The sequence below is a fragment of the Plecotus auritus genome (genome assembly GCF_963455305.1).
Source record: "Plecotus auritus genome assembly, chromosome: 12".
Taxonomy (NCBI): Eukaryota; Metazoa; Chordata; class Mammalia; order Chiroptera; family Vespertilionidae; genus Plecotus; species Plecotus auritus.
This window is the reverse complement of record NC_137778.1, coordinates 19068002-19093072: the sequence shown is the minus strand read 5'-3', so window position 1 is coordinate 19093072 and position 25071 is coordinate 19068002. Positions and strand designations below refer to the sequence as shown.

Sequence of the window (25071 nt, the reverse complement as noted above, 5' to 3'; positions counted from 1 at the left end):
TCCAGGAGGAAGGTGAACACATAACAAGGAAATTAAAGGCAACCTGATGAAGGGCTTGTGAGCAGGAGGAGTGGGTATTATAGGAGCCTGCAGGAGGGGCATCTATCCCCCAATTCATGGGGTCAGAGAAATTTTCAGAAGCAAATGACCTTGAAGTTAAAACCAGAACTTCAAGAGCTAAGCAAGCTGAGTTCACTAGTAACAGGATGTACTAACCTAGACAGATGTAAGACTTCTGTCCTTGGTAGAGTATGCTTTCTTCTGTAGCCAACGATAAATGTTGCCTGAGGATACTAAGACCAAGGGCGGAGGTCATTGGATGGGAAACTGACACCATAGACTGCCAGCTGTTGAGTTACCTCTGTCATGTCCTGTAAGGGTAGAACACGTTGCCTCCAGTTACCCATCTTTGTTCTTTAACTTCAGAATAACCATGGATGGTAATCTCTTTCCCTTTAAGACTAGCATGCGGAACTCTTGGAAAGTTTGAGTATAAAACCTAAGGCTAAAGCTTATACTCATTGCTGACTTAAAACTCCTTATTGATGCATCTAAGGAAGTATAAATAATTTTGGACATAATTATATACTTGCTTCTCTTGTGAACTTTAAAAGACTTGGATAAATGATTTACTGGAGTAGTAAAAACCCAAGGATTGGGGAAATCTAAACATTCTAGTTTGTGAGGCACCGAACTGTTTAGCTATTCGAACATACCACAACTTATTTGTTGAGGGGTAAGAGTTGAAGATGAGGGTGGGGAACTTGGGAGCTTCCAAATATTTTTGTTTATCTTTTAGAAGTATTCGATTTAAAAAATAACTTTTTTATCCTTAGCATTAAAATAGAAAAGAACAAAAGGAAGTCACTATGACCTTAGGTAGTAACTAGTTTGGGTTGCTTTGACAGCGTATTTTATTCACGCAAATTGCTTTGTTCAGGGGAATGGAGGATTGGCAATTAAAGCAGACAAGACCTTCTGAGATTCTAAATTAGAATTTCTAAGCGTTACTCAGCTATTTTATTTCTAAGGAAGGCAGTACTTTGGAGTTCCCCTAGATGATTTTCTCCATCATTTATCCTAATGCGGCATTTTTTTTTTTTTTTCATGTTGAAAAGAGGTGTATTTGGTTGGCCTTATTACTCACTCTTTCTTTCTGGTGTTCTGTCTGCTTTAGGAATTTGAAGTGATTGCCCAAATAAAGCTCTTACAGTCTGCCTGCAACAGCTACTGCATGACTCCAGACCAGAAGTTCATCCAGTGGTTCCAGAGGCAGCGGCTCCTGACAGAGGAGGAGAGGTAGGCGGACCTATTGCCCACCAACGTGGAGCTGTGGTGCTGGTGAGGGGAATACTATACCCAGTTCCTCATGTGGCCATTTTTTCAACAGCTGTTTAGTGAGCAACTACTAGACTCTAGAGTCTCTAGACCCTTGGGTTTCAAAGGATACTGATGTAGCAGGAACAGCTGAATTGATGACATCGGAAGATGTGCTTTCAGATTCTTGCTCTACCATTGATTATCTTTATAACCTTGAACGAGTCACTTACTCTTCCTGATCTTCAGGATGCTCTTCTATAAGATTAAATGAGATGAGGATTAAATTAAATCGTATTTGGGGGAAACATTGCTAAAGTGCTTACATCATCATCATCATCACCACCACCACCACCAATCATCACCATGTTTGTCACTGCTGTTAATTGGTACCAGCTTGCAGTCAGAGAGGGGAGGCAGCTCATGAAGAATTGAAATAAAATGCTACAGGATCTCCAGGCAGGAACAGTTCATTTGGCCAAGGATGTGGGGGAAAGGGAAGATAGCCATGAAGTGTTGCCATTTGGGCGGGTCTGGGAAGGAGAGCGGGTTGCACCTGGAGAACTGGAGAAAAACATTCCAGACAGAGTAGAATATGAGTGAAGGCTCGGTGGCCTGACACGCTTGGTGTTTGGAGGGACAGTGAGAATTCTGGTGTGGGTGGGACACAAGGGACAGGTTTCAGAGTAGTAGTTGGGGACCATGGAAAGGTACATTAACTCCAGAATATTGGCCCTTCAGTGGTGTCGTTTTTACTGTGTAGCCCAGAGGAATAGAGTCTGCAGGCCACATCAGCCCACTGCATGCTTTTACATTTTTAAATGGTTGGAGTCAGCCGGCAGGGGGGCGGGGGGACGGGGGCAAGAGCGGGGAGGAGAGGAGAGACAAAGGATGTGACATGGGGCAGTTATTTGAAATTCAGATTTTATCCATAAATAAAGTTTCATTGGAACACAGCCCATTCGTTCGCATCGTATTTATGATTGCTTTCATGCTTTCAAGGCAGAGTTGAGTAGTTGCCACAGAGACCATGCAGCCTGCAAAGCCTGGTCCTTTACAGAAAGTGTACGCGTGCGCGCACGCGCGCACACACGTGTACACACACACACACAGTAATAGGAGGGAGACAGAGAGAGGAGATGATTCTTCCCCTGGCTTAGCAGTGGGAGGAGAATGACCAGGAAACAGAATGGAGTCAGCCTTTGATGCTGCTACAAAGCACACATCCACGTATTTGAGGCACGTGGAACTAACCGGCCTCAGTCTGTATGCCAGTGGGGGATGTCGGGAGGAGGCACGTGTGTAAATTTGTAAGATCTGGTCATTGAGTCAGTGCCCTCAGACACGTGTGATAGAACAACATGGTACATATCTTTTATTTTGAGTAATCAGAACCTTCCTCTAAAATAAAACCAACAAATCACATGAATTTCAACCTCTTTAATTGCTAAGCCCTGACCTCACGCTCCCTTCTCTTCCCCAGCTACGCCCTGTCCTGTGAGGTAGAAGCAGCTCCTGACGCCAGCGCCACCTCGCCCAAGCCTCGGAAGAGCATGGTGAAGAGGCTCAGCCTGTGAGTGTCACACAGGGTCCTGGGGCTGAAGGGCCCCGTCGGAATAGGGGAGGGAAGGGCATTCAACACAGACGCCCTGAGCCAGGGCAAAAGTGAAGGACAGTTCACTCACTTGTTAAATAGCTCATTTCTGTCATGAGCTCACTGTGTATATTTTCTCAATCCATTCATTCTTCTCTGTTCTGCCTGGTATGAACCACCCTCATCTTTTGCCTGGAGCACCAGCAACACCTTTCCCAGCTTCCGCCCACCCTGGCCCCAACAATCCACATAGTCTGGAGTCTCTTAAAGTGTACACCAGCTTATATCATTTCCTCGCTTAAAACCTCCAGTGGTTTCCTTTTAAGGTAGCACCCGAACTCCTTATCCTAGTTCACTAGGCCCTGCATGATCTTCCCCCAACCTTCTTGACCACCTTCCTCTCATCTGACGCTCCACGTAGTTCGTCGTCTTCCAGCCCCCTTCAGCCTCACCAGGCTTGGCAGTGGCTGTTCCTTTGGCCTGGCGTGCTCTTTCTCTGCGTTAATATTGGTAAAAGTGTTACCTCCTGAGAGAGCACCCTCTCTAACGTTGCTGTCTACCCCCTCACTGCCAGTTGCACTGGATGTTTCTTCCAGTGGAATGTAAGCCACCTGAAGCAGGAACCTGTCCATCATACTCATGGCTGCATGCTCAGCTCAGAGCCAGGCACAGGAGGGGCCCTCCGCAGCTCACTTCCCACCCGTCTCCTTTTCAGTAACATCGAGTCTGACATGGCCCTCAGGACTCTTGAGGGTCTGCAGCATCTCCCAGCCCCGCCCAGCTGTCCCACACCTCTGTCCTCATCTTTCATGCTCACTCTACTCCTTATGCGCCAGACACCCAGACCTCCCTCTCCTTTGAAGACGTACCTGTGTCTGATCTTTAGAGTGACACATCTGCTTTGGCCGGGGGCAAGCTAGAGCAGCATTTGTAGTCCTGGACAGTGTTTTCGTGGCAGAGTGACCTGACACACCCCCAAGCTACCAGTTACTTCGTCGTGTAAATTTCTGTTTGTGAGTTTTTGACACTTCCTGGCAGTCACTCCACCTGCCTCAGTGAGTCACATTGGTAGGGATGGTGCATGGACTTGTTATTGTCATTTTCCCCAGAGTAACATATGCAGGCCCTTATTGGGCGTGGATGGCATAATCTCCCGCTATCAGAAGCTGCTCAGGCTTCTTTCTACCTGATACCAGGTGATAAGAGGCTTTTGAGGATTAGGTTGGAACATGTGATTTTATAGAAAGCATTTTTAAGGTAATCCTGTTGTCTTTCCAAACCTCTCTCCTTGTCCGGATGTCTACCCTGGCCCTCCTAAATGCTAGATTTTTGAGCTTTTAGATTCATCTCTTGGAATTTTCCATGGTATCTCACTATCTTTTCATTGCTGCAATCATGGGGGAGAATGAGTTCTCTTCTGAGATAACGCAAAGGCCTGACCAAGCCTTGTCAGCTGGTAAGATGGACACCTGCACAAGGAATCAGGCTCCTTGATAGGTGAGGTGAGGAATGCAGGGCCTCTTGGTCCCCTCTGCTTTGCAAGGAATTGGGACTTTCTGGAGGTCAGCACAGGTAGATCATCCTTCGTGCTGCATCCTTTGCCCACTTGCTGTTCTCCCCTGTCTTTGGGAGCTGCCACTGCATACTCAGTCTCTACGCCTGCTTCTCTCACATTCCTCTCCAGCCCAAGTATGCGTACTCACTGTGCCGGGTGCGCTAGCGTCCCTGGGTCCTCTCTGGCAAGTGAAGAGCCTCTGGGAGGACCCGTGTGAAGTCCAGCAGAGGCAGGACTCCCGGGGCCAGAGCCCTGTGGTGGGCGCTCGCTACAGCCCTCTCACTGGTGGGATCTTGCCGAGATGCTTGAGTGTAATCCTTGGTGATCGTCATTGACTTTGCACGTTTATTATGAAGAAAAGAGGTCACATGCCCCCAACTTAGTTCTGGTACATATAAGGGTGTTTGCATGCGTTTTCAAAAGATTTTATGACCTTAGCATTTATACAGAGGTTTTTTTTGCTCTCCCTACATTTAATGGTTCACTCATTCAAAGAGGTTGGAGAGTCTTTTGGAGCCTTAGGGGAAGGGGTGCCTTGTTTGGAGGTCAGAGATGCCAGGTATTGAGTTAGAATTAACCTTTACAAAGTAGAATGGCCTCTTTAAGTTGCACAGCTGGAAGAACCTTTGGTAGGATGCTTTCTTGTATGTATTTTATAATTTTGTGTTGTGAGCTCATTTTTATCAGAGAATTCTTTGCTGCCTGGGTTGAAGGTATATTTCTCCAGAAATGTGTGTGTGTGTGTGTGTGTGTGTGTGTGTGTGTGTGTGTGTGTGTGTAAAATTCTAGTTTCTTCAGGAGTATTACGTCCTGAGAGTTCCTAGAGTGCTTAGGTAGCAAATCCAAGATCACATATGATTTCTGGAGAGACGTATTTCTTTTTATTGATTTCAGAGAGGAAGGGAGAGTGAGAGAGAAACATCAGTGATGAGAGAGCATCACTGATTGGCTGCCTCCTGCACGCCCCACACTGGGGATCGAGCCTGCAACCCGGACATGTGCCCTGACCAGGAATCAAACCTTGGCCTCCTGGTTCATAGGTCGATGCTCAACCACTGAGCCCCACTGCCCGGGCTCCAGACACTTTTCTCTCACCCAAGCTCAGGCAGAGACAGAGCAGCTGCCCTTCTGTTTCCTGTGCCAACAGGAAGATACTGTTCTAGCCCGTCTTTTCACTAAGGATGCAGCCCTTTGAGGGTCCTGTCTGTATGGAAGGGGTCTCAGTTCCCACCCCCTGCCTTACCCAACCAGCAGCCCTCACCTCTGGGGCTGTGTATGTGCTAAACCCATGCCCCTCGTTTGCCGCGGCTGGAGCCTCCCACTCCCCACCCAGAGCAGCTGCAGGACCAGCTCACATGCTCAGGCTTCAAGTCCCTTCCTCTCTGGCCTTGAGGGATTTTTCCCTACTATCTATCTCGCATGCTCAACTTTAAAAAGATTTTTAATGTTTCCTATCGAATTGTTTTATAGTGAAGGGATTTAGATATTACAGTTCATCAACTCGTAGGAAACAGAACCTGCCTCCTTGGTTTCTTGTCTACTCAGGGCCAGTCTTCTTCACCCACACGGAGTTCGTCTTATGATGGGATTTTGATTCTGTTAAAGAAAATGAAGAACCCTTGACCTAGAAAGACCTCAGATTAATATGGCCCCTGGTTCAGCTAAGCAATCTGTGTGTTCTTTGAGGTTGGAGATAATCCACTGGAACAAGATATTTACTGTGATCTGTTAGAAATGTTGTAGCAAGTGTTTTCCTAAAATAATAAGGACAGAGCACACAAGATTGAGAAAACATCAAGGATTTAACACAAACATATTTGCTGGATCACAGATTCCAGATCTGTAAGAGCCAAACGCCTGGCGTTGTGTTTTCTGCAGACTGTTTCTGGGGTCAGACATCATCACCAGTAGCACTCCCAGCAAAGAGCAGCCCAAGTCCACGGCCAGCGGGAGCTCTGGCGAAAGCATGGACTCCGTGAGTGTGTCCTCCTGCGAGTCCAACCACTCCGAGGCCGAGGAGGGCTCCATCACCCCCTTGGACACACCAGATGAGCCTCAAAAAAAGGTACGGCCTTAACCCCTCCCCTAATTCCTAATTCAGGCACCCGGCCTAGTGTTTGCCACGTGGGGCATGTCTGTTTTCAGGGTTGTCACTCCACAGTATTTGGAAAGTCATGTTTTTAATAGGTGTCAAAAGCGGACTTCTAGCTGGGGACTCGTTCCTTACAGACACAGATCCAAAAGCAAGCAGCTGGTTGGTTTATGTCTCTAGCTTTAGAAATATTGTCCCGTACCCACACCCAAAGGCAGCCGAAGGATTGTAACCTATAACCTGGGCTACACTTTATTGAGGAGATGTAGGATTTTCCTAGAAGGAGCAAAAAGCCAAGAGACAGAGATCTGTCAGCTTCTTGATGTCACACCTGGTCTCAGCCAACCTTTTACCACAATAATGTCGAATAGCAAAGCACTTCCAAACTCGGTGCTTAGAACAACAGCCATTTATCCTCTGTCATGCACAGCAGGCGGGCTGCTTTGGGTTGGGCTTGGCCCTGGGCGATGGGTTTGGTCCCCGTCTGCTCTGTCTGCCTTCCATTCTTTTTGGAGTAATGGGCTAAGACAGATGGATAAGCGGGCAATCCCAACCCATAAGTACACATTAAGCCTTCACCTGGATCATATCTACCTTTTTATTGGCCAAAGCAAATCATGCGGCCAAATCCCACATAAATAAACGAGGCAGGGAACTATTGGCCAAAGCAAATCATGCCCCACGTGGCAAACACTATTCCACTTCTGGTGGGAGGAACTGAGGAGTCACAGAGCAAAGGGCACGGATGCAGAGGACGGTAAGGAATTGGTAACAATGATACCATCTACCATGTTCCCCACAAAAGGAAAGTGATGAGAGGTGATAAAAGAATTCCCAGAGAGGATTTCCATTTCCATGTTGTGTAAGTAAATGAAAACCAATGATCCATCTTAATCTTATACAGATTGGCTTCAGTTGTTGGTCACTGAGCTAGAAAGAAAGGCATCCACTTTGACGTGACTAGAATTTGCACCATTTTGGGAGGTTTGGGGTCAGATACTCTTGCTGTGTAAGTGACTTCTGGCCCTTGGGTTGTGCTTAGGCCAGCGAGGTGGAGTGTCACTAACAGTCCTTCATTGTGTGTATACCCACTGTGCAAGGGGGTCTGTGTGCTCTTTCACATCGTGTTCCAAGCAGCAGCAGCAACCCGGGGCCTCAGGTGCCCTTGTCACAAAGTCGCCAGTGCAGGAGGACACCATGCTCCGGGCCCCTCATTGAGATGACTCCAGGGCTGCCCCAGCCAGGTGTCTCGTCTCTCTGTTTTGGAATCCAGAGAACACTGTCCAATTTGTGAGGAAAGTCTCTGCAAACACCTGCAGCTATCTCGGGCATTTTTCCTAAGCCAAGGGCGTGATCCATCTTCATGACCTTGACCTGTAGCATTGTATCTGCCAGTCTGGAGTGAAATCTCATTATTCACCTTCAGACAGGCCTTTATGGTTTGTAGGCCCCTTATCTGATGATGGACATTGTGCGGAAGTGACAACTGAGGTATTGCCCACATCTTTGTGGGATTTCTGCCCGGTCAGGAAGGAGACAGAATCTCATTCGCACCTGTTGCTGCAATGGACATGGGCGTAGGTCCAGGTCATCCCTTCTCAAACGACACCAAAGCCCAGTGTGTCCTTTGCTCGCCCCTTGCTTCATTCTTTTTTGTCTCCCTGATCACGCTGATGCTTCAATTTCTTGCATGAGTCAGACATTTTTATTCTTTGGATGAACCTGGCTCCGAGTCATGAATTTCTGTAGGTTTAAAAATGAGTCATTGAATTGGATGTAAGTAGTTGCTAGGCTTCAGCATCCCTGAAAGCTAACGGGAAAGGTCTCGGTTGTCCTGCTCAATTCAGAGCTGCCCCGGTGACCTCCACAGCCCCTCCTGGTCCGAGATGCTGCAGCCTCCAGGCTGGCGCTCTGCCTTCCCCACTGGCTTTTTAGTAAAGTGTAATCCCCTCCCGTCTTCACTTCCTTGATCACAATTTCCAAACATTTATTCTCACACTTGCCCCTCAGAGTAAATCCTCAGTAAGAAGATGGGGCTCCTCAGGTGGTCTGTTTATAGCTGCTGTAACCCAGCTTTATCTCCCAGGCTTTACCTTAATTGTAAATGTCATTAAGATCATGGGAAATCTAACAAAGGACAGTAGATTTATATGAAGGAAAAAGAAGGTGATGAAGTTGAACCAGTAACTGGAACATGGGCTCTCTCGGCTCTGTGAGGTACACCTGCAGGCAGAGTGAGCCTATTGATTACCCACCATCCGTCAGCCCTCACACTGAGCCCCTGGTTCATTCACTAGGGAGCTTAAGGAAAAAATGTAACTAAACCATATTATGATGGAGCCACAGTTAGACGCCTGCATTTCGGAGCTGAAACATCAGCTTGCTGGGCTCTAAACTGACCATGCAGAATTGAATGTATGTTTATGCCATAGGAGGAAGTCCAATGGAGTAGACTCCATTTTACTTGGAAGCCAGGTATCAGAACACTAAGTTCCTGGAGCTCTGTTTCCATGGAAAGGTAGACTGGTATGAAAGAAATTAATGTCGCTTATTTTTTAAAGGACTTCCAGGTTACTTGATAGGACTAATTGGCTTAACTCATCTGAGAGATTACTTGTAATTTTGTACAATACAAGTTGATATTTAAAATAATTCAATGTAATGACTTTTTGGAACACCACCTTGTGAATTTCGGGCATCCTATTTTTTTGGTAATTGGTATTGCACACAGGAAAACGATATGGTTAATCAGAAAAGCTCATGGACTATAGCACCTCATTCCTTAGTTATTCTTGATACACAACATGGAAATGTGTACAGTTGGTTCTAGAAGCCGCTCATGGGCCGTGTGCCCTTGGGTAAGTCACATGTTCTCTGACTCATCACTACAGTGTGTTTTGTTCACAAGACATGTGCAAGCTCATCACAGCCTCAGAGTGATAACTATCACCAAGGTGATGAGTACTATGTTCAGTCACCACGCCATCACCAGCTGCAGACTGGGCCCTGGCTACGTGATGGTACACCTTGGCTCTGTGAACCTGACCACGGGCACCAGGGAACTTGGGAACATGTCCAGGTGGTACTGTCACCAGTTTTCTCCCTGGCCTCAGGCTCCTCAGCAGTAGAAAGGGAATAGGCTGGGTGACCTCCAGAGGCCTTTTTAGGACTAATAGTTCATGTAGGGCTGTCCTCCTCTTAGAACCTTCTAAAATATTAGCATTTCTCTCCTGCTACACAATCTGATGGTGAAGTGGAATCAGGATGGAAATGCTGTCTGTGGGTATGTCAGGCCTCATTCCTGCTCAGGGCAAGTGGGGCTGGATAAACTGCAGGTGACGCTTTCCTCTGCCCTGTCAGTTTTTCCGATTTCCTGCCAGAGCCCCTATTGCCTCCAGCGTCTGGTATCTGCTGCCACCTGCTGGTTAACGTCCTTAAGAGCAGCTACTAAGGGGGAATGAGAGCGCCCCCTTGCCTCGCACAGATGCAGAGCAATCAGGTCAAGTACTGAGTCACTGACAGGCATCTGCCAAGGAGGTGCTCACACCAGAGACAAGACACACGTGTGCTGTGGGCTGTGTGGAGGGAAGTGGAAATGTGCTAGTCTCAACAACTGTGCTTTGAGAATTGTGAAGCGCACTGTCGGCCAAGAGTCTAACGCTCCATTTACTTTGGGGTGTGTTTACTCTTCCAGCTCTCCGAGTCGTCCTCGTCGTGCTCCTCCATCCATTCCATGGACACAAATTCCTCAGGGATGTCGTCCTTAATCAACCCCCTCTCCTCCCCTCCGACCTGCAACAACAACCCCAAGATCCACAAGCGCTCCGTCTCTGTGACCTCCATTACCTCGACTGTACTGCCTCCCGTTTACAACCAGCAGAACGAAGACACCTGCATAATCCGCATCAGTGTAGAGGACAACAACGGCAACATGTACAAGAGCATCATGGTGAGATGCCCAGGCCCACGCCCCAAAATACGTGTCGGTAGCATATACGCACACGTTCACATAAAATGAGTATATGCCAAAGGATCAGTTCCTAGACCTCCCTGGGCATACACCAATGATGCATATCTATAATAATAAAAGCGTAATATGCTAATTAGACCGGATGTTCTTCTGGACGACCTTCCGGACGAAGCCAGGGCTGCGAGGGAGGCCGAGTCCCGGGTGCCAGAGGGAAGCTGGTGCCAGCAGCTGGGGAAAGGAAGGCCTACTCTTGCACAACTTTCGTGCATTGGGCCTCTAGTATCTAAATATCTGCTTACTCAGTGCGTATAGGATGATTTTTACATCTTAAAATTTGCTAAGGTTTATTCCCCAGGTCAGTGCCATCCTTTCCAGAAATGTGTACTTGGATGCCTCCATAATGTATTCCAGGGAGACCGCTGCTGCACACCTTCTTGGGAGTCTTCCTGGGGGCTCCATGTCTGGGTGCTAATTGAGTGGCCATGCAGTCTTAGCAATGTCCTCCATGCTGGTGAATTTTTCTTTCAGTTATTTGGAATCAAACTTAGTAAAGTGGATGATCAAGCTGGAAATACAGTGTGAGTCCACGAGGAACTGTTTACAGATAAATGAGACTGACCTTGAGGTTCTCGTATAGACTGTATTTTTGAGCACAGTCCCACAAGCTCTTTGGATGATGGCATTCTTTTTGGAACACAGAGCCTCTCCTGGTGTGTATGTGTGTCAGGTATGGTGTGTTTATCACAAGAATAAACTCTAGTTTATAGGAAATATCATAGATGGAAAAGCAGGTCTCCTTTGCTATGAAATCCCTCGATACATCATACATCTCAGCTTCATCACTTGTCTTCTCTGAGTGCTCACAAGCTCAGCTCCGAATATAACAAGAGATACGGAGCCAACTATCTTTTAACATTCTAAAGAAAAGCTTTACTAAGGCATTCATTGAATCAACAAAGTATTTATTAAACTTGGTTGTGTACCAATCATTGGACAAGGATTTGGGGATATGGAGATGAAGGAGACATTTTTGTCTTTGAGGAACTTATAATCAAATGGGAGATAGTAAAACATTATTCAAAATGTTTTAACCAGTCTAGGAGAGATGAGATTAGATCAGATCATAAAAGGCCCCAGGCCCACATGAAGGAGTTTGTGATAGTCCTTAGGGTCTTATTGAAGGCTCTTAAGTCACAATCAGATTTATTCATTAAAAAAGTAACTGGGATTGTGGAATCTTGGTGCTGGGGTACAGGGGTGGTACCAAGGTGGGGAAGCTAGTTCGGAAGCTGCCATCATACTCCATGTGGGAGACGATGAGGGCTTGAATGATGGTCATGTGATTGGAGATGATATGAATTTAAAAAAATTTTTTATGAGGTAGAGTTGTAGAATCCGTTCATTCATTTCTCAGCTTTTGGTTACTGTTGTGGGAATGAGGAAGAGGGAGGACTCAGGCTCTCCAGGCAGCTTGGTGACTGGTGGTCCTGTCAAGTGAGGAATGAATTACTGGAGGAGGAGGTTTAGGGGCATTGAAATTGGAGGTACCAGTAGGCTATCCAGATGGCCCTGTCTAGTAGATGGTCAGAGATATGGGTTGGTACTGAAGTCGAATACTGGGAGCCATCCAGCCCTGCTGGGTGGATACGTCATGGGGGAGTGAGTGTAGCCTGAGACAGAACTCAAGTGGTAGCAAGGGCGGGGCTGGTCCAGGAGCCTCGTTGGAAAGGTAGGAGAACCGCCAGGAAGCCAAGGTCATCATGTTACTGTGTTTTCAACAGCTTATTCACATGCCTACCAGAGAAGTAAGTTTCCCCTCAGCAAATGTAGGGTGTCTCTGAACTAAAAAGAACTAAAAAGTAATACATACAACACTGTGAATGAATCTCTAAAACATCACGTTGAGCCAAAGAAACCAGACACAGAAGATTTCATCCTGCAGGAGTCTGTTCTTTCAAAAACAGGCTACACAAACCTGTGGTGTTAGAAAACTAACCTCAGGGAAGGGGCACAGGGAATTGTTTAAGTTCCTATTTCAGGTGCATGAAGGAGACACCCAACCATCATTGCACATGGCTTCATTCAGTGGAGTAGCTGAATGTAGAGATTAAACATTTGAAATGGGAACAGTATAAAATAGACACCAGATTTTAATATATGTAATTGATTTTAGAGAGGAAGGGAGTGAGAGAGAGAGAGATAGAAACATCAATAATGAGAGAGAATCATTGACCAGATGCCTCCTGCATGCCCCCTACTGGGAACTGAGCCCGCAACCTGGGTATGTGCCCTCATCAGGAATTGAACCATGACCTCCTGGTTCATAGGTCAATGCTCAGCCGCTGAGCCACACTGGCCAGGCTAGACACCAGATTTTGAAGACTTAGTACAAAAACAGAATGTAGTACAAAAACAGAATGTAAAATATCTCATTGACAATTTTTATATTGATTATATGCTGAAATAATACTTTGGGTGTATTGGATTAAATAATACATTATTTAAATGAATTTTTCTTTTAAGTCACTTTTTTAATGGGGCTACTAGATATTTAAAATTACAAATGTGGCTCATTATGTATAACTACGGGATGGTGCTGGTTCAGTACATCGGCATGCAGCTGCGTGACTGAGCTGTTAATACTAATTGTGGTCCTCAGTTTCCCTCCGTAGTTTTTATGGTACAATGTATTAAGCACTCAAGGAAAGCCCTTGCCTGTCCCATCCTCGTTCGGACTCACCTGGGAAGATTAAGGTAAAGAAGATAAGGGTAGCCTGGCAGTAGGTTTCAAGTTGACAGCCGTCTTTGTCCAACATGCCATCCTCACGTGGTGTCCTCTCTCCTTGGGCTTCATGCTCCTCCTCCACTGGGACTCAGCTGTGGGCGCATTTCCTTCAGACCATCCAACAGCATATTTTCCTCCCGTAAGCTTTTGTGTACACTTACTTCTCCTTGGAAATGGAGGTGCCAGATGGTTTGGTAATGGACAAATGTGCAAGGTCTTTGTCGCCTACAAGGACCCCATTGTAGGGCATGTTGTTTATTGAATCGCAGATACCAGCTGCTGCCCTGACCAGAGGGAGACATCTGGGCCCTGCCGTCCTTGGGCTCACAATGACACAGTTTGCTGGAGGACTTTAGACGTCTTGTTTGTTTTGTTTTTTTTTGTGGTTGTCTCTCCTTTTAGCTCCTGGTGAGAACAGCATTTATTTTTAAGTAAGAATAATTTGTGTTTCCATTTGCTTTCTGTCATATTTAAAGAAATCACTCAAGGGATCGTACATGAGTCAGCCCTCGGTGTGCAGACTGGCCATTTCTGAGCACCCTGCAAATGGGTGGCTGATGGGTAGAGATAAAGGGGAGAAAGTCAGAATTGGTGGTGAGGGGAAACTTCACTTACACTTAAAAAAGTGCTAGATTTATTATTTTTAAACATTTAGAAGCTGACTTTTATTGGAGTATGATTTACAAACAATTACATACACAGATCTTGTGTTCAGTTCTTTGGATTGTGAGAATAATCTCTATTTCTGTCTGTGTCTATGTCTATGTCCATGTCCATGTCTTTGACCATGTTCATGTCTATGTCCATGTCCATGTCTGTGACTATGTATGTGACCACCACCCCAAGTCTAGATAATCTATTTTTGTCCTTTCAAAAATTCCTTTGTGCCCTTTCCTGTTAATCCCCTCTTAACCTGGTTAAAGTTAAAGTTAATTGAAGTTAGTTTTCTAACACCACAGGCTAGTTGATTCCTGCAGCATGTAATCTGCTGTGTCTGGTTACTTTGGCTCAATGTGATGTTGTAGAGATTCACCCCCAGTGTTGCCTGTATAAGTTCTTCATTTCCTTTTATCTGCTGAGTAGTGTTCTATTGGGAACATATGATCGTTTCTTTATCCATTCCCTAATGTCCTGTTGATGGAGATTCAGGTTGATTCCAGTTTTTAACTATTACGAGTAAATCTGCCATGAACGTTTGTGTACAAGTCCTCTGGTGGACATCTGTTTTCATTTCTCTTGGTGATACCTGGGAGTAGGATTGCTGGGTCATAGGGCCACTGTGCTTTTTTTTTTTTTTTTAAATATATTTTATTGATATTTTACAGAGAGGAAGGGAGAGGGATAGAGAGCTAGAAACATCAATGAGAGAGAAACATCGATCAGCTGCCTCCTGCACACCCCCTGCTGGGAATGTGCCCGCAACCAAGGTACATGCCCTTGACCGGAATCGAACCCGGGACCCTTCAGTCCGCAGGCCGACGCTCTGTCCACTGAGCCAAACCGGTTTTGGCCCACTGTGCTTTTTGAAATGGTCGGTGTGCAGAACAGGCCATTTCTGACCCACAGGTTGTAACCGGTGCCGTAGCAGCAGCTCAGCAGAGAAGGATCATTTTGATGGAACCTCAACCAGTGCGAGCGAGATAATTCAGGCATGCGTTCTCTCTGTTAACAGGGGAGACACTGTGACTCAGGGAGTAGGTGACTGAGAGTAGATGGCCCATCATCCCTTGACTACTAAGGCTGGAGCCAGGACGAGAGCCCAGGAGTTCTGGCTCTTGGCCCTGTACTCACTCCCCTGGGCCATTTCTCCTGGAAAGGACACGACAGCAAGAATAAAGGGGTCGGAGAACTCTTTCAGGAGACAGGAGGCTAAGTACTCTAAACACCACTTCATTGTCTTTCAGCTGACGAGCCAGGATAAGACTCCCGCTGTGATCCAGAGGGCGATGCTGAAGCACAACCTGGATGCGGACCCGGCTGAGGAGTACGAGCTGGTGCAGGTCATCTCGGAGGACAAAGGTGGGCGCAAGTTCTTTCTCCCGTCTCCTCACGCAGGTTGCCCCAGTTTTAGGAGATAGAAAATGGGTACAGTGTCTTTAAAAAATTAAATCAGTGGAGTTTTTAATTGTGCAAAGGTGGAGTTGTTTGGGGAACCTTGCCATCATCTCTCTTGTAGAATTAAGTGTCTCAGGCTAACCCCCTCTCCAACTCTGTTATTTGCTGAGCATTCCTACTACCCATTCTTTGTAAACTTTTCATCTTATGTCAGGAGGTGGGGATAGTTGGGGGTTCTGTTGGGTCTTTGCAGATGGCCACACGTCTCCTTTACACAATAATGTGTGTCTAAGTTGTGTGTGAATCTGAAATGTAGCAGTTTCTGTAATCATTTATCATTGTTTCAGTTAATCATTTATGAGAAGCTTATAAGTTTGTCTTTCAGTTTGCCTTTTTTTAAATTTAATGAATCTTTATTGTTCAGATTATTACAATTGTTCCTCTTCCCACCTCCCCCCCCCGCCATAGCTCCCCTCCACCCGGTTCCCACCCCACTCTCTACCTTTACCTCCCCCACTGTCCTTATCCATAGGTGTATGATTTTTGTCCAGTCTCTTCCCGCACCCCCCACACCCCTTTCCCCCTGAGAATTGTCCGTCCACTCCCTTTCTATGCCCCTGATTCTATTATATTCACCAGTTTATTCTGTTCATCAGATTTTTTTATTCACTTGATTTTTAGATTCACTTATTGACAGATATGTATTTGTTGTTCATAATTTTTATCTTTACTTTTTTCTTCTTCCCCTTCTTAAAGAATACCTTTCAGCATTTCATATAATACTAGTTTGGTGTTGATGAACTCCTTTAGCTTTTTGTTATCTGTGAAGCTCTTTATCTGCCCTTCAATTCTGAATGATAGCTTTGCTGGGTAGAGTACTCTTGGTTGTAGGTTCTTGCTATTCATCACTTTGAATATTTCTTGCCACTCCCGTCTGGCCTGCATAGTTTCTGTTGAGAAATCAGCTGACAATTGTATGGGTGCTCCCTTGTAGGTAATTGTTTTTCTCTTGCTGCTTTTAAGATTCTCTCTTTGTCTTTTGCTCTTGGCATTTTAATTATGATGTGTCTTGGTGTGGTCCTCTTTGGATTCCTTTTGTTTGGGCTTCTGTGCACTTCCTAGACTTGTAAGTCTACTTCTTTCACCAGGTGGGGCAAGTTTTCGGTCATAATTTCTTCAAATAGGTTTTCAGGATCTTGCTCTCTCTCTTCTTCTGGCATCCCCATAATTCTGATGTTGGTACGCTTGAGGTTGTCCCAGAGGCTCCTTACACTATCTTCAAATTTTTGGATTCTTTTTTTCTTTTTGCTTTTCTGGTTGAGTGTTTTTTGCTTCTTTGTATTTCAAATATTTGACTTGATTCTTGCGTTCCTCTAGTCTGCTGTTAGGTCTCTGTATAATATTTTTTATTTCAGTCAGTGTATGTTTAATTTCTAGTTGGTCCTTTTTCATATCCTCGAGGGTCTCGCTAAATTTATCAGCCTTTTCTAGGAAATTCTTGAGAAACCTTATAACCGTGGTTTTGAACTCTATATCCAGTCGTTTGCTTTCCTCCATTTCTTTCATTTGTGATCTGTTTCTTTGTCTCCACATTTTTGCTGCTTCCCTGAGTTGGTAAAGTAGCTTTGTGTGCGAGGTGTCCTATAGGGCACAGTGGCTCAGCCTCCCCAGTTACCTGAGGTGGACACTCTTGGTGCACCCCTTTGTGGACTGTGTGCACAGCCTTGTTGTAGTTAAGTCTTTTTTTTTTTTTTTTTTTGCCTCTTAAAAAATATTGAGAGTTATTTATTTATTTTTTTTTTAAATAAATCTTTATTCAGATTATTACAATTATTTCTCCTTTTTTCCCCCATAGTTCCCCTCCAGCCATTTCCCACCCCACCTTCTGCCCTTACCTACCCCCCACTGTCCTCATCCATAGGTGTATGATTTTTGTCCAGTCTCTTTATGAACCCACCCATACCCCTTTCCCCCTGAGAATTATCAGTCCACTCCCTTTCTATGCCCCTGATTCTATTGTATTCACCAGATTATTCTGTTCCTCAGGTTTTTAATTCACTTGATTTTTAGGTTCACTTGTTGATAGATATGTATTTGTTGTTCATAATTTTTATCTTTCCTTTTTTCTTCTTCCTCTTCTTTAAGAATACCTTTCAGCATTTCATATAATACTGGTTTGGTGGTGATGAACTCCTTTAGCTTTTTCTTATCTGTGAAGCTCTTTATCTGACCTTCAGTTCTGAATGATAGCTTTGCTGGGTAGAGTAATCTTGGTTGTAGGTTCTTGCTATTCATCACATTGAAAATTTCTTGCCACTCCCGTCTGGCCTGCATAGTTTCCGTTGAAAAGTCAGCTGACAGTCGTATGGGTGCTCCCCTGTAGGTAACTACTGTTTTTCTCTTGCTGCTTTTAATATTCTCTCTTTGTCTTTTGCTCTTGGCATTTTAATTATGATGTGTCTTGGTGTAGTCCTCTTTGGATTCCTTTTGTTTGGGGTTCTGTGGGCTTCCTGGACTTGTAAGTCTATTTCTTTCACCAGGTGGGGGAAGTTTTCGGTCATTATTTCTTCAAATAGGTTTTCAGTATTTTGCTCTCTCTCTTCTTCTGGCACCCCCATAATTCTGATGTTGGTACGCTTGAAGTTGTCCCAGAGTCTTCTTACATTATCTTCAACTTTTTGGATTTTTTTTTTTGCTTTTTGCTTTTTCGGTTGAGTGTTTTTTGCTTCTTTGTATTTCAATTCTTTGACTTGATTTTTGTGTTCCTCTTGTCTGTTTTTGGGTCTCTGTATAATATTTTTTATTTCAGTCAGTGTATGTTTAATTTCTAATTGGTCCTTTTTCATCTCTTCGAGGGTCTCGTTATATTTATCGGCCTTTTCTAGGATATTCTTAAAAAGCCTTATAACCGTGGTTTTGAATTCTATATCCAGTCGTTTGTTTTCCTCCATTTCTTTCGTTTGTGATCTGATTCTTAGACGCCGCATTTTCACTGCTTCCCTGAGTTGGTAGATTTATGTGCTAGGTTTCCAATTTGGCCCAGTGGGTCTGCCTCCCCAGTTAACCTGAGGTGGACACTCTTGGTGCACCCCTTTGTGGACTGTGTGTACAGCCTTGTTGTAATTAAGTCTTTATTGTTGTTGGTATCACTGGGAAGAATTGACCTCCAGGCCAGTTGGCTGTAAGGATCAGCTGTGTCTATGCTGGGAGAAGTCCGGTGCTGGAGACAGCCTTATAGGATTAGACTTGCCAAATTGCAATAGCCTCTGTGCTCAGCTTGGATGGGGTGGAGTCTCAGTCTTGGCTTCCCATCAGCCTTGCCCTTGCTAGCACGTGTGTGCCTTCAGTCCTCTGCCTTCCCGGCTCCCGATTCTCCGCCCGAGAGTCCAGACTCCCCCCACAAGAGCGTGGGTCTCCGGGGGCTCGCCTGGAACTGGGGTTCACTGCAGTCAGAACTGGGGCTCACTTCAGTCAGAACTGGTGTTCAGTGCCGTCAGGAGCCTCTCACTCCCTTCCGCTAGGGAAAGCCTGTGGCAGCCTCCGCAGCCTTTGTGCACACTGGCGCGAGCGGACTTTCAGTCTTCCGCCTTCCCCGGCTCCCGAGTCTCCGCCCGAGAGTCCAGACTCCCCCCACAAGAGCGTGGGTCTCCAGGGGCTCGCCTGGAACTGGGGTTCACTGCAGTCAGAACTGGGGCTCACTTCAGTCAGAACTGGTGTTCGGTGCCGTCAGGAGCCTCTCACTCCCTTCCGCTAGGGAAAGCCTGTGGCAGCCTCCCCCAGCCTTTGTGCGCACTGGCGCGAGCAGACTTTCAGTCTTCCGCCTTCCCCGGCTCCCGAGTCTCCGCCCGAGAGTCCAGACTCCCCCCACAAGAGCGTGGGTCCCCGGGGGCTCGCCTGGAACTGGGGTTCACTGCAGTCAGAACTGGGGCTCACTTCAGTCAGAACTGGGGTTTTGTGCCGTCAGGAGCCTCTCACTCCCTTCCGCTAGGGAAAGCCTGTGGCAGCCTCCCGCAGCCTTTGTGCGCACTGGCGCGAGCGGACTTTCAGTCTTCCGCCTTCCTCGGCTCCCGAGTCTCCGCCCGAGAGTCCAGACTCCCCCCACAAGAGCGTGGGTCCCCAGGGGCTCACCCGGAATAGGTGTTCAGTGCAGTCAGAACTGGGGTTCAATGCGGTCGGGGGCTCCCTTCCTTCTTCCGCCAGAGAAAGCCAGCCAGGCTCTCAGCTGCCCTTTCTCTCTGCGCGCACAAAGACCCTTTGCCGTACCTCCAATTCTCTGTGAGCTTTTCTCCTTCCTTCTAGTTGTAGAATTTTCACTCAGTCAGCTTTCCTGCGGTTCTGGATGGTGTCCGTTCTGTCTTTTAGTTGTAGTTTTGAAATTGTTGTGCGAGGAAGCAGTTTAGGTGTTTACCTATGCCGCCATCTTGGTTTCTCCTCTGTAGTTAAGTCTTGATTGTTGTTGGTATCACTGGGAGGAATTGACCTCCAGGCCAATTGGCTGTGAGGATCAACTGTGTCTACGCTGGGAGAACTTCTGTGCTGGAGACAGTCTTATGAGACAAGACTTGCAAAATTGCAAAAGCCTCTGTGCTTAGCTTGGATGGGGCGGAGTCTCAGGGCGGAGCAGACAGCCTTGGTTTCCTGTCAGCCCTGCCCTATGAGGCCCCGGGGTCTCAGTCCCTCGGTAATCGCTGCAAGCACCTCTGGGAGAAAGCCACCCTCAAGTTTCGCCCACTGCCAGACAGTTCAGTTTCTCCCCGAATGAGTCTGGGTTCCCAGAGTCTCACCCGGAACTGGAGTTCAGCGCATTCGGGAGCTTCCGTCTCCCTCTCGCTTCAGAAAGCCAGCTGCGCACTCAGTTGCCAGTCCTCTCCGTGCTCGCGTCTCCATACCTTAGCCTTTTGCAGCTCCTCTGAGTCTCAATGTGCTTTTCTCTTTCCTTCTAGTTGTAAAATTTCCACTCAGCCAGCTTTCCTGTGTTTCTGGATGGTGTCTATTTTGTCTTTTAGTTGTAGTTTTGAAATTGTGCGAGGCAGCAGTTTAGGTGTTTACCTATGCCGCCATCTTGGTTTCTCTCCCAGTTTGCCTTTTTTAAAAAAAAGATTTTTATTGATTTTTTGAGAGAGAGAGGGAGAGAGAGAAACATTGATGTGAGAGTGAAATATTGATCGGCTGCCTCCCACACATCCCTCACCAGGGATCAAGCCTACAACCAGCGCATGTAACCTGACCAGGAGTTGAACTGGCAACACTTTGGCTCATGGGACAACTCCCAACTGAGCCATTATCTTTATTCATGTTTGATCTTCAAGTAGCAAAAGCTTCTAACACCTGCATCTAAGGATCTTTCACTCACACTTCTTGAAACAAAAAATTGATGAACTATGACATACTTTAATATGCCTAGAACCCATTATTTTTAAAAATTCCTTTTATGAAAACTCTGGGCAAATAAACACCCTGAATGTGTCTGTTTGCTCATTTGAATTGGGGTTGTAAGTCCAGAGGAGCAGCAGATATGGCTGACAGACACCATGCTGACCAGTGCAAGTGTCTTTGACCAGCCCCTGGAAGGGCAAAGGAGAATTCTACAGGCAGGGGTGTGGGAAGGGAGCAGCTGGTCATACTCCATTTGACCACCCAATCACCCAGGGCTGTACCTTGGACCCAGAAGAGAAGGGCCAAATTAGTAGTACCTATTCTTAGAGATGAAAGACTAAAGCTCATGGAAAATTCATTCTCAGCTACCTCTTACAAATGTTCTCACCCATTCAGTTGTAAGATATAGTTTAATGTACTTTCAGTTAAAATTCTAAGCCTCAAAAGTGGTCTCTTGAGTTCTACCATGTTACCAACAGAACAACACTAAGGTGAGGCCGGTGGGTCTGAAGAGCCAGGAATCTGAAGGTGCAGGCTGGGCCCAGCCTTGCTCACTGCTGCGCGGTCTTGGTCCAGCTGCTTGACTTCCTGAGGCCTTGGTCCTTGGGAAGATGTGGGCAGGAGATTGGAAACACTTTAAGGGAGTTTTTCTTTATGAAACATTTGTGCAACATGTACCCGAGTCGTCTGGAACCTGATGGCATCAGTCTTGCTGTAGAGTCCCCGTGTTTGAAGTTCACACGGGTTGACTTAGCCAGACCCGCAATCAGATGCCTCCCCGTCTGCTGCCACGAAGCTACACTTGCACAGTTTACCTTTTGTATTCCTGTTGGTTTTTTAGACACCCATTACCTCTGAGTGCTAAATAGTATATACCTTCTTTTAAAAAGAAAAGGGAATTAAAATAACTTCGCTGGATAATTTCATATCACACTTGGAATAATCCTTGTTCAGAAATTGCAGCTGTCTAGTTGGGAATCATTGAAGAAGACAATAGCTTACATGTTAACAGATATACACTGTCCTATATGATGCCGTTTAATATTAAAATGCAAGCTCTTGATGAAGCAGGACCTCACAAGGAATAAAATACTGGTTGGATTAGGGATTGCTTCAAAAAATGTTTTGATAGTCCAACAAAAAAGAGTTCTGGAAAACACTGTAGAGTTTATACTTCCTCCCCGTCCCACCCCCCCCCCCCCCATGTCATTAGATCCTCTCAGTCTCAAGAAAAGCTGCATATTAGAGTAGAAAATAGACTATAGGAGGAGTGAGACCTGGGTTCTGGTCCCAGTTCTGATGTTTACCGAGTTGTGATCTTGGGAATGTCATTTAACTCCACCTGGGCTCTGTCTCCTGTAGAACCTTCCTCCAGTTAAAACATTCTGCACTTGAACATTTAGCTCATGGGTTGAATTTCTAAGCTTCTGTTTGCACTTAGTTTTTTAAAATTGGGATTAAGAAGTTGTGAGAACCTGCTTTTTTTTTGGCGGGGGCTGGAGGTGGCAGCGGGAGGTCATTGTCTGGTTCAACTCACATTCCCAGGACTGAGGGCCATAGTCCCAGTCTGTTTCTGGGCAAACTCTGCCCCGGCCACTGTCGGTGCTGGGCTGACCTGCACAAGCTGACTGCCTCTCTCGCTCCTGTGTTTTAGAACTCGTGATCCCAGACTCAGCAAACGTCTTTTATGCCATGAACAGCCAAGTGAACTTTGACTTCATTTTACGCAAAAAGAACTCCACGGAAGACCCAGTGAAACTGCGTAGCCGGACGAGCTTGACCTTGCCCAGGACAGCTAAACGGGGCTGCTGGAGCAACAGACACAGCAAAATCACCCTCTGAAGGGAGGGACCACTGGCCCCTTGCTTGCCCACGGCAGAACTGGGCTAAGGACAGGCCGTGGTGAGTGCAGCTACCATCCAGTGTTAGAGGATCATTGGTGAAGTCAACAGCTATTTATTGAGTACCTATGGTGTGACAGGCACCATGGGGAGATCGGAGATGAATCTGAAATGAAAAGAATGGACGATTCACTGATTCTCTTTGACCAATTTGAGACTGAAATGCAAAATTACCCACATTTATAAATACATATGACACATATTTGGTATGTATGTGTGTATGTGAAAATACATGAGGGACTTAGAGGATATTCTGGACTGTGGAGAAACAAATTTGCACAATGGCCTGGGGAGTTGAGGTCACTTTTTACAGGGAAATAGAAGGAACTGAGAACCCGGTTTCTTACCTGCCAAGTAAGTGGATCCAGTCCCAGGAACGCAGAGTGTCTTCGTGCCAGTATTATGAGGAGCCCACACCGTTTTACAGCGAGAGGAGGGCTTTCCCGATCAAGTGCCACCAGAAGAGAATAGCTGCAGAGGCTGCGGCACCACGGGTTCCATGAGAGGCCACTTGGGAAAGGGTTTGGATGAGCCCGTGGCTTCCCCGGCCGGCCTCTGCCTTCACCCCACCTCCTCGACCTCAGGGAGGCAAGGAGGCCCAGCTGACCCACTAGTCCAGTGTCAAGACACTTCTGGAATCAATGCGAGTCCATTTTGATGTCTGGCAACTGCATCGTATTTCTGTTTCCCCCTAACTTGCATATCACAGTCATCACTGCACAAGCAGCCGTGTTCTTTGGTAACTGGTGGGCCTTTTCCGATTGCCTTCTGCGTGGAAAGCTCTGTGTCTGGAGCCTTTTGCATCTGGGTGGTCGCACCTCCACACTATGTGCAATTTGTTCCTCAGGTGTAGAAAGTTCTACTGCGTTAGACTCTCATTTGATCATTTTGAGCCTGTGAAAGATTTCTAAGCAGCCACTGCGCCATTAGCAGCCCCTGGGAAGGGTTCCCTGCTGGCAGCTGTGTCCTGTTCTACGTTTAACTTGTAGCATTAAGTGCCTCCTCACGGGGAGAGAAGCGGGCTGCGCGTGTCACCTGAAGCATTTCTAAAGAGGTACATTCTTCCACATGGAATCAAAGAGGTGTTTTTTTGTTTGTTTTTGGTTTTTGTTTTTTTAGGTCCCCATTCTTGCTATCACAGTGTCCCTGTTAAGTGACTTTTTTTTTTTTTTTTTTTTTTGGTCTCTAGTAACACCATCAACCTCTCCCTTCCAAATCTGAGCTGTGCTGGGGTTTGAACTAAAAAGCCATATGTGGGATGTTGACATGTGTAAGAAGCACTTTCAGAATGTTGTCCTTTTTAAGAAAAAATTCTCAAAATACCAGCTTTCATTCCAGAAATAGAGAACGAAACCACACATGAAGTGTAGACTGTAGCAGGGAGCTTCTTTTTCCCCGAATCCTGTAAGAGGGCTCCCAAAGGTTAGTGAGACTTTTGCTACGTGAATGACTATATGAAATCTGCAAGAAACACCAGGGAAAAGTGTAGAGCAGTGGTCGGCAAACTCATTAGGGTGTAGAGCCTGGGGCAGTGGACCAAAGAATGAGCCGGGAAGGGGTCGCCATTCCTCTGTACCTTCCTACGAGACCAGTCCGTGCATCGCAAAGACCGACCGGGTTCCAGCTAGTTCGAAGCACTTTTTACTGCGAGGCTTGTCCCGTCGTGCCCCTGCGCTGGGAGGAGATGGCCAGGGTGCTGGACAGCATGGACACTGGAGTAAACGCGGCCTCCACCTGGATTTCTTGGTCTGGAGGTCAAAGAGGAAGTAGAGAACTGCCGGCCTCGTTTCGAGTGCAGCTACCGACACACGTGTGCCCATGTGCTCGCCCTGTGTATTTATACTGTACATGTAGAGTCTAGATTTATATACTGCAATGTCAAAATATATTTTCCTTTTTTAAAAGACCATGGAAATTCCAAGTAGATAAAACGTAGCCTCCTTTATTGAATGCCACTTGAAATGTCTGAAATGTCTTAAATTTGTTTCCTGGTGGACAGCCGGGTCATGCCTTTAGCTGCTCGCATGCTTGTCTCTCTGCATCTCCATCGTCTGTCTGTTTACCTTTTGGTTAAACTAATAAACTGGTTGGGACTTGGTTGGCATGTGCTGCCGGCCCCAGAGGGATTGTATCTGGAGTCTCAATGAGGCGGGGTCTGGTTCCAGGTGTGTCAGTAGGCTCTTTGGATGCCCACTCGGGCTCGGTGCGGGGAGCAGAGGGAAAAGCAGCGGCAGAGTCCGGAGGGACCCTCTCCCCTGGCCATGTCCCAAACCCAGCACGTCAGGTTTGGGGCAAGAGTGACAAACTGCAGTCAGATGCCCCCATCTGCTAGCTTGTTCTTCCTGGGAGCCATGCTGTGGGGGGACATTTTTTCTAACATTGAACTTCAGGCTAGGCTCGAAGTCAGTACTTTGCCTGCTTGCTGA

At 46.3% G+C, this 25071-nt stretch overlaps 1 protein-coding gene across 2 annotated transcripts in view; it reads left to right on the top strand.

Annotated features, from left to right (window-relative positions):
* RGL1 (ral guanine nucleotide dissociation stimulator like 1) overlaps window positions 1-24775 on the top strand; it is a 229393-nt gene extending 204618 nt beyond the window's left edge. For both annotated transcript variants that reach the window (XM_080648603.1, XM_080648604.1), the window contains 6 exons: window positions 1178-1299; window positions 2801-2890; window positions 6345-6531; window positions 10253-10507; window positions 15218-15332; window positions 22399-24775. In XM_080648603.1, the coding sequence (XP_080504729.1) occupies window positions 1178-1299; window positions 2801-2890; window positions 6345-6531; window positions 10253-10507; window positions 15218-15332; window positions 22399-22586 (957 nt within the window). In that variant the 3' untranslated portion in view covers window positions 22587-24775. The remainder of the gene's footprint in view (window positions 1-1177; window positions 1300-2800; window positions 2891-6344; window positions 6532-10252; window positions 10508-15217; window positions 15333-22398) is intronic.
* Window positions 24776-25071: the final 296 nt, after the last annotated feature.